The sequence below is a fragment of the Cephus cinctus genome, unplaced genomic scaffold, assembly GCF_000341935.2.
Source record: "Cephus cinctus unplaced genomic scaffold, Ccin1 Ccin1_scaffold0168, whole genome shotgun sequence".
Classification (NCBI taxonomy): domain Eukaryota; kingdom Metazoa; phylum Arthropoda; class Insecta; order Hymenoptera; family Cephidae; genus Cephus; species Cephus cinctus.
This window is the reverse complement of record NW_014332892.1, coordinates 3603178-3616907: the sequence shown is the minus strand read 5'-3', so window position 1 is coordinate 3616907 and position 13730 is coordinate 3603178. Positions and strand designations below refer to the sequence as shown.

The following is a 13730-nucleotide window of genomic DNA, read 5'->3' as shown; positions in this document are numbered from 1 at the left end:
GGGGAAAAAAAAAAAAAAAAAAAAAAAAAAAAAAAGAAATAGCAAGCAAATCCATAACGATAATGACAATTTGCACAGACTGCCAGATGGTACAATATATTCCTATTTTTCGTGATGTGCGAATTTTACCTGGGATGTCAACACGTGGTGGTCGCAGGAGCAGTAGCCAGATGGTTCTTCACTAGGTATATCAGATATTGATTCACCAGGCTGAAGATGTCATTAAATGAAATATTAATTGTTGAAATATTTCGCAGAAAAAAGAGTCATCTCTCGCTGGCGGTAACACGTAGCTTCGGCGCATTGATAAGATACCACTTGGGCACCGTGGCATTCGGATCAATGATCATTGGCTTTGTCAGACTCATCAGGGCACTTTTGTCCTTCATTCAGAACAGATTGAAGAGTTACAATAACGATCTGGTGCGTGGGATACTCTGGTGCTGTCAGTGCTGCCTTTGGTGTTTCGAATGCGCCCTCAAGTTCCTCACAAGAAATGCCTACATAGAGACTGGTAAGAATCACGTGCGCAGCATCCCTGATCCATTTTGAATAATCTCTAGCGATACCGAGGTACATAATCCTCTTGTTCGTTGCAGCGATATATGGATGTAGTTTCTGCAGGGGTGGAAAGAAAGCCTTTCAAGCATTGTCAAATAATATTTTGAGGGTGGCTGCCATAAACAGCGTCGGTGATTTCGTTCTGTTCCTGGGAAAAGTATTGGTCGTTGCTCTAACCGTCGTAGCTGGAGTCTTTCTCATTCAGGTATGAGTCCTATTCATCCCCATTTATACGAGGAAACGTAATCACCTCGTTCCGTTTATATTTATCAGAAGAAAGATGGGATACAGCATCCTTGGGTGCCCATTACCCTGGCCGGCATATTCGCACTTCTCGTGAGTCACTGCTTCATTTCCATTTACGAGGTAAGCACTTACGTTCCGTTACGATATACCGGCTGGCATCCGACAGATGAATAATACTTCCTTGCGTTCCACGTAGATGGTCATAGACTCCATATTTATTTGCTTCTGCGAGGATTGCGCGAAAAACGATGGGATCAACAGACCTTACTTCATGAGCAGAGGATTAATGGTGAGTATGGTCTTACGTAAAGATATGAGTAAACCCACTCGAGTTACGCCCAGATATCCGAGGATATGACTGAGCTGATTTTGGTCTCTTTGAATCTTAGGAGTTCGTCGAGAACAGCAAGAAGGCATTGCGCCAATTGGAGGATCGTCAACAGACGCCGACCACGTAAAAGTGCCCACGTAAATAAGCCTTTGAGTTTATCTGGCTGCCTTCCATCTGAAGACCATTGGCATCCGGATGTCCGTCTTATCACGCACACCTTGTTATACATTGCTCGATAGCGAGAAACTTTTGTACTGAACTGTCCGTGATGCTCGGATCGTGTAGGATCTGTGGGCATTCTTGACAGTGCGTTAACATGGAAACAGTTCGCTTAAGCAGCGGGTTGTTCGGCGAACAAATTATTTTAATAGAATAACGGACGCATTCCTGTTCGTATTTCTTATTCAATGTAAACTGGACTATTATCTGTTCGGTAATAATGAATTGTAGGAAGGATCGAAATCTCGCTTAACGTTAAGAGTTACATTCCAATAATCACTATGAAGACTGTTCATGATCTTGAGTAACGTGTTAATATTTTTTTACCTGCGGTTGTGTATCTCTTTCATGAAGTAAGTGAAAAAAATAATGAATAAAAGATATAATCGCTTGGAATATTCTGCCTGTTCAAATAGCTTCGAGGATATTGATGTCATGGATTTCATTTCTTTTAGGCTTTAAGGTTCTGGCTTTATGGGTAGGTGTACATATGTCTTTCTCAATGCATTCGTACGAGTAATTTTCATTCTCAAAGGCATTCAGATTTATTCGTCTCGGTCACACAGAATCATTGCAAAATTGCGTATTATTATACACCGGTACCTTAAATACTTGGTAATTTACGTGAGTTCATTTTACCCAGATCGACAGCAAGGACGATCAAACGTAGATACCCTGATAGCACAAGGATATCCTTCCTATTTCATCACATTGGATACAATTGGATCTGAGACATTTAAACAATTTCAAAGGTATTGCTCAACGTACGTTTTTTTTACAAGATGAATCATTCATATTAATAGAAATAACGTTAACCTCGATAAATTCAGTTTTGCCAACGACTAGCTTGCAGTGCTCGTTTCTTAATTACAAATTACATATAGTTTCATCGTCTCCTCGCTTTCTTAAGATATCTTACAGACATCTGTGCTAACAGGGTAGAGTAGCAGTATCGAAAGTTCCAAGTACTATGTATACAAAGATCATCTATATCGAACACAAAGATAATCAGCGACGTAACCATAGCGTAGACTGTCTCCCGGCAGTGCTTCTTGTCCTGACAAACTTTACTACGTATATTTTGACAGTCATAGGTCCATTTTCTTCAACGCGGTTCAATGCATAAATTCCGTTTATCTTCAAAATCAAAAGTGCCTGATTGGCTGATAACACAGTTAAACATAATTTATGCGGCGAATCGCGTCGAAGTAAACGGGCGATAAACTTGTCTTATTTTATATAGGAGACACAGAACGCAGTTACGTCACTGGACGTTCATCGACGGTTTTTCGAGGTTCACGTGTATTCTTGTTATAAATAAAAGAAAAGTTTAACGCATCGATCCCGGTGAAAGAGATGGGGAATAATTGCGGGAGGAATCGTGTGAGCTGAACTAATGGCAATGGAAAAAAAAAAAGAGGGAGTACGACAACCCAGGATTACACCATATCCGTGTTATAATAAATAAATTTTTGTATTACTCTATATAAACGTCTGGCTCGTTACATTACATGTAGATTCGTACATTTGACATAGGTACATATAAACATACTTGGACTACGCACGGGAAGTGGAATATCCTTTGAAATATATAAAATGGGTGAAAAACTGTATCATGCGTACCGAAATTCAAACGTAACGAGATTTCCTACGGTGCGACAAAGTAATCGAATAGATTCAAATTGAATCGACGTTGGAAGCTGCAGTGCTCGGACTCGATAATCCTGGATCGATCGATCGGTCGATCCTGATCGCCGAGCGGCAATCTCAATACTTAAGTATACATTCAATCCTACTCAATCACGCCTTACTATTCGATCACTGCCGTTATTAATACGTGCCATGCCACGTGCCACGGCGTGCCGTATATTCGCTTAGCAAAACTCCTCAATTACGCTGTGGTATTAGCTATTACTTATTACTATTATTTATTTTTAATATATCTATCTATATATTTGTCTATATATATATATATATATATATTCTCTATCCGACGAATTAACGTTATCGGCATTAATAAGAATAATTGATAATAATTCATCGTGACGTTCCCGAAGATGTTTCATTTTAATATATCTATCTATATATTTGTCTATATATATATATATATATATTCTCTATCCGACGAATTAACGTTATCGGCATTAATAAGAATAATTGATAATAATTCATCGTGACGTTCCCGAAGATGTTTCATGATCAAGGATAATCAATGTTTAGCGATAAGGGAAGATCGTGGATCCGTGGAGATGGACATTACGCGAAGAAAAAAAAAAATGGAGGAAGAATGATCGCGTGTAAATATACAATTAATAAGCGACAACGGAAAATAAGATTACTAATAATAACGCGTCTATTAGAACACGTAGTGATTACTCGCTAATCTCTTTGTAGTTCAATACGCGCATCGGATACGTGTTTCTTTAGCTTTTTCTTTTTTTCATTTTAAATTTCTTCAGTGCAGACGGCAATCGGTGCCATTTGAGACAGATGCTAATTGCTGTGTTTCAATGTGATTCGATTTTTCATATTATGAATGTTGCATATGTACGCAGAGGTATGTATATAACGTGTATGCGTACATTTAATTGGACTTTACAACTAGGTTTAATAATGCGCGTTATAAATACAGTCAGTCACGTACGGTTCCCGAGCAAGGCCCGTGTTTCACTGATAGTCCCAGTGCGTCGTTAGAGAAACGCGTGAGGGATAAAAACATGGCCGAAGACGGGAACGAGAACGAAAGTGGAATCGAAATCGAAACCTTTGGCTTGTCTGCTGAAAGACGGTGATGGCGGCCACCGAGTTCCCGAATGGCGGATCGATTACGAGACGCAACGATAAATTTAAATTAATTTAGTTAATACTCGCGTTCAGCTGGCATTTTTAGCATTTGGCAATTAATTTTGTTCTCTACCTCTTAAATTATGTCCATGTTACGTATAGCACTAATAGCGGTACTTTAGTCATCTTTAAAATTGAGATTCTGCGGAGACCTTTCTTTTGACCATTATATTTTATGCAACGTTCAGCTACGGCATTGACTCAGATCTCGTAAATATAATTGATCCTTCAATTGGCGAATAATCAGCAGCACGTAGCAGGAGTTCGGCCGACGCGTCGATCCGCCGGGAACGTCTTTACATATCTCGCTAGACGATATGCCTAATCGTGAATTGAACGTTCATAATAACTAGGTATGCCTATGATAATAAACTCTGTAACATTTAATACAGGTTTCTTCACACGGACTAGATACACCGCCCTCGTCGTAGCGGTAACAAAGGGACGCGCACGACGACGTCCATTTATTCTCAGCTTGGCATACATGATACCTAGAGGAGAGATACTCGATCCCGGACGCATGTGGATCCTTTATGTTTCTCGATATTCAGGTACAATCGTGGGCACAGAGCATCGTGTCATCTTCCTTTTGCATTGAGAGTCCTAATGTTCAAAATTCCAATGTATCCCCGACGCTCGAGTGTCGCACACGTACAGCCGATGATTATGGTCAACAGAGGCTGCAGCACTTGGAGGCGTCGCCCAGATGAATGTGGCACACTGCGGGAAGTCCGGTGCAACCCTTACCGACGACACTGTCTTGCATCAGGTGTGCTAATCCCAAATTTTGATTGATATCTCCGTCGCTACCACGATGCTGATGCTTCACGTTGCACCACTGTTGACGATCCCGCCACTTGTCATCCGCGCAGAGTAGCATTGACTTAGGGGATGGCGGACTCACACGGTCCCTGGCTATACTTCCACACGAACGAGCTTTGTAGAGGCGACCCTTACCAAAGAGTCCGGGTAAAGGTACGCAAAGCTTCTTGTGCACAGCGAAATAGCGACTCAGCAGTCTCATCTTGCGACTCTTGCATTCATTTTTGTTTATTGGGTCGCGATTCTCACGGTCTTCGGATTGGCTGCCATTTGAACGGGGTCTTGACTTTCTTTCCTCGTCCTGAGCCTGTTGCTGCGCCTGCTCTTCCTTTCTCGGAGTCGTCGATCCAGACTTGCCACTCAAAGACCAGCTTTGCAGAAGCCTCGCACCAAAACCTTTGGCTTTTTGCACCGTGGTTACGGTATGAGATACGGTCTGAGACATCGTATTGGACACGCTGTTCGTAATGGACTGCGAAACGGTATGGGAGACCGAAGAAACACTCTGGGTGTACACTATGTTATGGTTGTGATTGTGGTAGTGACTATGAGAATGATTATGACACGGTGCTTCGGCTTCTTGGACTTCCGTTATACGATTCAGAGACTGACTCTCTCGGAGTCTCGTCTCGCCGGCTCTTCGTCTCCCAGCCCGATGTCTTCGGCCAAAGCATATTGTTTGAGTTTCGGAGCACCGTTTGCCACCGGTTGTTGTTGTTGTTGTTGTTGTGTTTGTCGTACTGCCACTGCTACCGCTGGTTCCGGTCTTCCCATTCTCTGTCCCTGTGGATGGTCCATGCGTGCACTCACTATGTCCTCGACTACCACTTCCGCCCCCGCCGCCAGTACCACCAGGATCCTGCGAATCACTCGAGTCATCGTGACTGTCTCTTCTGGGCGGTAGAGGTTTATCGGATCCACCAAATTTGTGCGCTCGCTTCTTTCTGCTTTCACTGTCATCGTCGCTGGCGTCCGAGCTCGAGCAGGACGTTGTCCGGGTCTTGTGGAATTTACTTCGTCGCTGCTCGTACCCGATTCTCCGCACGACCCGACATTTTCCTGCACCTTCCGACCCGGTCTCTGCAGTATCGCCGTCCTCAAGAATCTCGTTGAGCGCTATCTGCGGTGGCGATCCTGTATTTGGTGTTATGCTACTCGGGGATGGCATGGTCTTGTACTTGGGTTGAAGTTGACTGTCAGTCAGTGCAGTAGTTACCCGGATGGGTATAGTGACCGTCGAAGACTCCGTGAGAATAGTAGTTGTCGTCGTGGGTTCCTCTGAACATAAATCAGGGGTCAGAGACGTCGTCGTCGGCGCCACGATTGGCTCTGTGGAAGACATACTTTGATGCTTTGCTCCCATTCTCCATTTATTACTTGGCACCGGACCGGATTTAAGGCACTCAGTCACAGACTTTGGCCGACCCTCGAGATTCCCGGCTTTCCTCATCCATCCGCCAGGCTGAGCACCAAGACCGGCGTTACCCAGTCTGTTCCTGACGTTTTCATCGCAGGGACTAACCTTCGTGACACCGGATAGCTTCTCGAGACCAACTGCAGATTGTAATCTGGTACCAGCTGCCGTGTATCCTGAAGACTCTTCGTTGCTCTTCTCCTCCGGCAGCTTTATCCTTTCGTCCCGGACGGATATTACGGCGGTTACAGGACTATGAGGATGGTGATGAGCGATGTGACTGGAATGCTTCTCAGGAAGCTGTCCGAGTCTCTCCTGCAGGACGTGGGAGAGTTTACCCTCGGATCGTGATCCTCGCCGATTGAATGAGTTCAGAGCAGAGTTGCTGCCGTGGTCGTCTCTTCCAGAGCACGAGGACATGTCATCCTCGTCCTCCTCCTCCTGGACGATACTGCATTTGCGCGTTCGAGCATTCTAGGATCGAGATAAACACACACATACGCCCACACCAATCAGTCCATGTCCTTGTAATACCCACATCGCCTAATACAAAACTCTCTCAAGTAATTACCTGCGGAACATCACCGGGTGTACGCGGTACGCTAAGTAGAGACTGGTTGACACCTCCCCCCAGAGAGTTCCTATCAGCCTGCAGCTCGTTGTCCGTCAGACTGTTTTGTTGACTGAAAATTATTTTAATGTAACACACTGTTGGAATATACATATGTATACTCAATACTTGAATAAAGAAAATAAAAAATCGTCTCCGTTGCCCTCTGCCGGGGGTAAATGTGACGTCACTTTCTTTGTCTCTTTGTGAGGAAAAACTTAGATAGTAATATAGGGTCAAAAGTCTTTAGTTAGTTGTGAACAAGTTTAGAACTAAGACGTGCCTTAACGATTTGTAAAGTAATAAAAAGGTCTTATGAATTCAACAAGAAACTATTATTAACCATAACCCAATAACACGATTATTAAGATAATAACTTCGTTGACCAACTCGACTACACGAACGAAACTATACCTGGACGAGACATCAAGCAGCTCAGGGCGATTCTTCTGATCTTGTTCCTGCCTGTGCGCCCGTAGCTTCCTTTCAGCGAGTAAAAAGTACGTAGCCGTTATGTGATTGTACTCGTTCTTGTCGAGGGCGCTATGGAAAAAGGAATAAGATTAGAGAGCGTCCAAGCGTGTAACTCCATGAAGAAAAAAAAAAGAGGGAGAAGAAAAAGAATATGGTCACTCATCGTTCTCCCGCAGCTTTGCGTCCTGCTTGATTATAGGACATAGAACGTATACAGAGTCCACCACGTCATAAAGATATCCTTCAGAGGATATCGATTTATTTTCTTACTTCCTGATAGCCATTGACCTTATTTTAGGAACACTCAATCTTAGAACCAACTAGATCTTTAACATCTCTCTCTCTCTCTCTTTGCTTCTAACTTGGACTTCCCTCTCTGAAGGACATCCAGATGATCCGACACACCCTATATATATGAGCGCAGTGAACATTTACTTACTCAAGTATCTCTTCCTTGGTGGCTATGCTACCATTCACCATCTTCGTAATGATCAGGTTATGATGTTCCTCGGACACCTGTTGCCTAGAAACAAGTGGTAACGCTTCCACAGGATCAGAGTCTGATCCAATGGCTAACCAAGAATCTGCAGCGATTTCTTCAAGCGTTGCTCTGCCCTCGGGCTTCCTGACGAGCATGCTTGCGATCAATCGTTTACATCCATCAGAGACATGAGCAGGAATGGAATACTTGCAGTCCATGATCATTGTCAATGTTTCGCTATCATTAGCCTCCTGGAATGGAGCTTGACCGCAGACCAGCATATAAAGGATCACACCCAAGGACCAGACATCTACGTTGAGAAAGATTACTTAAGAAATTTCAAAACTGGACAACAGATAAAATATTGAATAGAAGTAAAAATATCTAACCGACAGCCGGGGCATCGTAACTGTCACCGAGAAGAATCTCAGGAGCAGAATAGGCCAGGGACCCGCAGGAAGTCTCCAGTTTTTGACCGGGACAGAATCTATTGCTAAATCCAAAGTCGGTGAGTTTGACTGTGCCAAGTTTTTCAAAGAAGACGACATTCTCTGGCTTGAGGTCTCGGTGCACCACGTGTAATCGATGGCAGTACGATATCGCCCTGACGATTTGACGAAAATACGTTCTGGCCACCTGCAGAAGATAAGATATCGCATATGAGTCTCCCACGTGGTTTTATCATGGATATGCCGAAAAGTGGCAAAAAATAATATGTCGTTATGTCAAACCTCTTCGCTGAGACCGCTGTCGTGGCGCATTATGTAATCGTAGAGGTCGCCACCGTCGCCAAGCTCAAGGATCAGATAGAGCTTCGTTTGCGTGTCTATGACTTCGTAGAGTCTCACCACGTTAGGATGCTGAACCAGTTTCATGCACCTGACCTCTTGAAACAGATGAGCCCGCGAGATCTCATCGAGTTTGTTCTTGTCGATGACTTTCACGGCAACCTTCTCCCCGGTGAAGACGTGCCTGGCCAGTTTTACCACGGCGAAGTGTCCACGTCCGAGTGTCTCTTCGAGGTCGTAGAGACCAGCGATCTTCCCGTCGTACTTTCCATCGTAGTTGTGTCCCAGTCTCCGATGCATCGCGTTGCTGAAAATTCAAATGTCACTTTTTTTAGAATTTACGTTTTTCACTGTCACCCTGCGAAGCTGAGCCAGCTGGAATTATGAAAATTGGAGGACGTACGAGATGATCGAGGGTTATCGAAAAGTCCCGAGCGTGGTGCCAGAGACAGAAGGAAAGCAGAGAGGAAAAAAATATCGTCGCTCGTGAAGTCAATAGAAATTTAAAAAACAAACAAAAATGTATACGCGGTTAAGAGTGATGACGCTTGATGACGTGCGAAATAGCAAGGTAAATCAGTCGGCTCGCATGTGGTGCGCTTGGATGACCTCAAACCGATGACGTCCGGGACGACCGAGTTTTGCCGACGGGACTAAGGCAAGAATAGAATATTGGTGGCGGTGAATGTGCCGCCGGACCTGGACACCGTTTCCACGACGTCATCATTTATTCGCCGTCGGAATTTGTCTGCCTCGTAAATCATGAATCCTTAGTAGAAAATAGTTCGGCCTCATCGCCGTGTCTGATCCATTTCAGGATGACGGAAACAGGTTTGCATTCCGAGTAGCCACACGAAAACAGCTTTCGTGCATTCGAGTTACTATCTGTTACACAGTGACCGATCCGGCGGCATTCCAATCTCCGAATTCGTTCAGCACCTTCCGGCACGCTTCCTCTGCAATGTCTTTTACGAGGAAGGACAATTTCTAATTTTACCGACACGCCCTCTATATTTAGCCAATCCATACCCCCCCACGAGTTCAGATGAATTTTAGCATCCCTTGACATCCCAACCGGACATCAACCTGTCCTTAGAAAATGACTCATCAAGAGCCAAGAAAATTCTTCGCTTAATATAAAATAATATTAAGACGAGAAAATTCCTTCAAATTGAGCTATCACTTTTTTTTTAATTCCCAGGGTTAGATAAAATAAGCAGATTTGTGTTGTCCGAACGTAGCCGAGGCAACGTCGACCTAGAAAACATAATACCGAGTCAAGCATCGAAATCAATTGAAACTCCAAATGCCCAGATTCGTATCACGTGTTCTGAAGGAGATCACGATTATTTTGGACATTGAGTGGAAGCCAATTAATACCATCGTAGAGAATTGTAGAATCGACAGAAAAAAGAAAATATTCGTATTATCGTGAAAATCAAGTATTCCAGTAATTGAAAGCTTCCTTCCGCAAATTTAACAGCTCTCTCTACTTTCCAATATGAATTCCGATTCCATCGTATCAAGATAAAGTACTGGCAGACGAAACATGTGGAATCTGGTGGATGTGGACTTCGCTGTCCCGTAACACTCGGCCACTATTTTTGCTCGTACCTACCTCTAGAGTCTTGTTGGTCAGATACAGAAATACTACTTGGATCGGAATGCAGTACGCATTGAACATTTAAAAGAGAGTTTCACTCAATGGTTAAATAATCCAAGACTCCCAACTATCTATAGAAATAGTCTCTGGTAAAGAGCCTATAACACAAGCCATTCCTTGTCTTCCAGTACAGATGCCAAAATAACGTTTCAAACTCATTTGATGGAAATTAACCGAAATGTATATATCGAATGAAAAGGTCGAATCTCGTGTACGATAAGGTAAGGGTAATATTGCGTAATTATTTTATCGCTAGTAATTTTGATATTGATAATCCTAAGCCAAATTGATGAGATTTATCAATGGTGCTTATCCGAAGCGAGAGATTTTCCTACGGTACGAGCATCGAATACGTCAACGATGCAAGACTCGAGTTTTGACGTGACTTTCGTAGGAGGAACGAGTGTTTAAAATTTATTATGTCAGTCGTTGAAAAGTAACTGTATCCCTTAGGCAAAGTAACTGTGGCTGCATAAAGTTTTTGGGGTTGTAAAAGGAGGAGCGTCCAGGTAGACCTTATTTGCCATTGCTGATGTTGCTTTGAATCGAGCAGTACGGATTAACTGTATAACGCGTTAGGTAGGTAAATTGGATTTGGATATCTGGTGTACCAAAACGTTAGGTTAATCCGGGTGTCAAGGTACAAGATCCACGTAGCGTGGAACAGAAGATAATCTGGCCTAATTTTATTAGCGAATGGATTACCGTTCTACATTGATAATCTGCAGGATATACATTTTATTAAAAGTACGTAACTTTCTTTTAAATACAAAATTAAAGTCTAGAAGTTTCGAAATCTCGTTAAAAGTCGTTACAGTAACGCGTAGCCACTCCCCGCCGCGACGACATGCTTCAAAATGCGCAGAACGTCAACTGGTACGTCTGACAGGAACGAAGGATTAATTCCTTTTGAAAACTCCGGGTGAAATATTCGTGAGACACTGTTGCACGCTATACTACGATATACTGGGTCATTCATTGAAAAATTCTCAAAATGTAATCAGTAACGTTTGACCTTGGCCCAATTTGAATAATCGTAATGGAAAAATTGGCCATTAAATTGAACAAACAAAACCATAAGAAAAGACAAATTCTTCATTAATTACTTTCGTTATCATTCAAGAACAATATACCTAAAGAGCCAAGGTTATAGCATTTATTAATTTTTCAAAAGTTTAAGCCACTGCAATGGACTTTCCTAAGGAAAGTCATAGGAATACTAAATTTAGACACCTCAGACTGTAAGTTTCTTCCACGGTTACGAAAATCAGTTGCAAGAGTGGTTAGGGCAAAAAATAAAGAAACATTGCCAAGTAGTATTTAACTTACATCATTAAAATTTTAGTAGTCGGCTTGCCGAATCAACAAAATATAGGTATTACGTATGATGTATGACATTAGGAAAGAAACGCAAGTCCTCGTATTCCATAATAACAAGAGTCACGACGATACGTATAGGCGTGCGAAGGTATGTAAATGGCGAAGAAGCCAGACAGAGGGATAGGTCGCGACAAGACGTAAACGAAGCTTTGAGTTAAGGTCGTTGAGCGATTCCGTGAGCGTGTAAAATGTAGCGATATGAGCGATACGAGTGAATGTCATTTATTGGCAGTTAGCTCCTTCCTCGTTACGGTAACCGTGTCCAGATTGGGAGTCCACGACACGAAAGGGGCGTCGAATAGGATGGATGCACCGATAAATTCCTCTATACTTTTATGAAGTAAAAGAGTGGAGTGTATATTGGTGAAGGCGTAACGTCGTTCGAATGGACTACAAAAGAATATTCTCAGAATGAACTAAGAGTAGTAGAGACTGACAAGTATGCAGAGACGGAAGCCATTTTTTTCATTGGTTATGGGAGCCGAGGAAGGTTGATTATTCAGTTTTTTTTTCCTACCTTTTCCGTTAGAGCGTCAATAACAGGCTGATGCCGAGTTTTTTAATTCCTTGCACCGTCATTTGTAGTAGCCAGACATATTTTGTTTAGCGTCTATTCAAAGAGAACACACTGTTTTACGCTTATTTTGTATCACGTTATGCTTCCCTTTCAGGAATACTTGACAAGACTTCTCTTCTTCCTCTTGTTTACTCGACGAGATCTGACAATTTTGCTTTCTTTATAGTTTTTCCCGAGTACCGTACGCGTGTCAAACGAATGATGGGTCGACCAACTAGCACTATCTCCTCGAGGAATCGTTCTCGAACGTCTACAAAGTAGCGTGCGTCTTCCAGTACGATTTACCACGGTATACACACCCCGACATGTTTACACGGCAGACGGCACCGTTTACTCTCATCCACACAGGAAGCTGACTGGAGGTAGGGGCAGGGGCAGGGTAAGAGAAACAGAGACCTCTCACGTTAGAGAACTCGTATGTCTTTTCAGTCGATCAGTTTGATGGAACCGACCATATTCTCTCCTGTCGACTCGAGTACACAGTACGTGTATCTCCGTATTGGGATATATGTATTCGTTTTAGCCACTTCTGGAGTTCGGATGAAGTCCGGCGTGTCCGGACTTCAGACTTTCTGGCAGGTCATACACTGCCTTCCTCGAGTACCACCACCACTTCCTTCTGTGAGCTTCTCGACCTCCTCCAATGCTTCTTCTGACTCCTCGTGCCCCTCTATGTCGCTGAATGCTCCCACGATTCTCACACACTGAGAGAGGAAAACGAGGCTCTCTACCTTTATTCGTTACTCACAAATCTTCGCAATTCCACTGTGGCTTCTGGCTGGCTGGCACGCACGTTCCCGGGTTTCATGGGCCCCTTGCTTCTCCCAAGGGAATTATATTTTAACCGATTAGATAAGACGAGAATGAGTTGCGGACAAGTTCGCGACGGTGACACGAGAAAGCTGAGAGGAGCCCGGATATTCGAGAGCGGTCTTGCTCTTCGTCCTTTTGTTCGTCAGACACTGGCGACATCTGTCGCTGATGTTTGATAAAATAGATGAGAAGCGCGTAGTTACGAACATTCTAGTATCTGGCTAGAATGCCCACGTGTGGGCCGATGGAGCGTAAAATTATAGATTAGAGTGATTAATTAAATAATCGGAATTCTTTTGATCAGTCCGTAGGATCAGAATGATTATCAGTATTTTATTTATGATCTATTGAACTTTGTTTTGTAAGATTTCACCAGCGTTGCATGTGGCGCCATCGGACGGGACGTCGTTGAAACTTGTAGTAAGATTCCTGTTGGTAAGAATTTGGCTGACACATACAGCGCCAGGGTGAGTCATTTGTTTAACTAAATGATGCTTAGTGAATTAT

General features: G+C 43.2%; 2 protein-coding genes across 5 annotated transcripts in view; one reads left to right on the top strand and one right to left on the bottom strand.

Moving 5' to 3' along the window:
* The window catches only part of LOC107264022 (choline transporter-like protein 1), an 8625-nt gene extending 6872 nt beyond the window's left edge, over positions 1-1753 (top strand). For all 4 annotated transcript variants that reach the window (XM_015731854.2, XM_015731851.2, XM_015731852.2 and 1 more), the window contains exons 12-17: positions 79-185; positions 258-514; positions 600-766; positions 835-927; positions 1004-1096; positions 1197-1753. In XM_015731854.2, coding sequence (XP_015587340.1) covers positions 79-185; positions 258-514; positions 600-766; positions 835-927; positions 1004-1096; positions 1197-1265 — 786 coding nt within the window. In that variant the 3' untranslated portion in view covers positions 1266-1753. The remainder of the gene's footprint in view (positions 1-78; positions 186-257; positions 515-599; positions 767-834; positions 928-1003; positions 1097-1196) is intronic.
* A 1714-nt stretch (positions 1754-3467) lies between these two features.
* LOC107264018 (MAP/microtubule affinity-regulating kinase 4) lies at positions 3468-13379 on the bottom strand. Its single transcript, XM_015731842.2, has 7 exons — positions 12351-13379; positions 8734-9097; positions 8392-8638; positions 7961-8312; positions 7462-7590; positions 7009-7120; positions 3468-6911 (listed from the first exon to the last, which is right to left on the bottom strand). Exons 2-7 carry the CDS (start codon positions 9088-9090, stop codon positions 4872-4874), a joined length of 3237 nt encoding a protein of 1078 aa, XP_015587328.1. The 5' UTR covers positions 9091-9097; positions 12351-13379; the 3' UTR covers positions 3468-4871.
* Between the last annotated feature and the right edge of the window lie 351 nt (positions 13380-13730).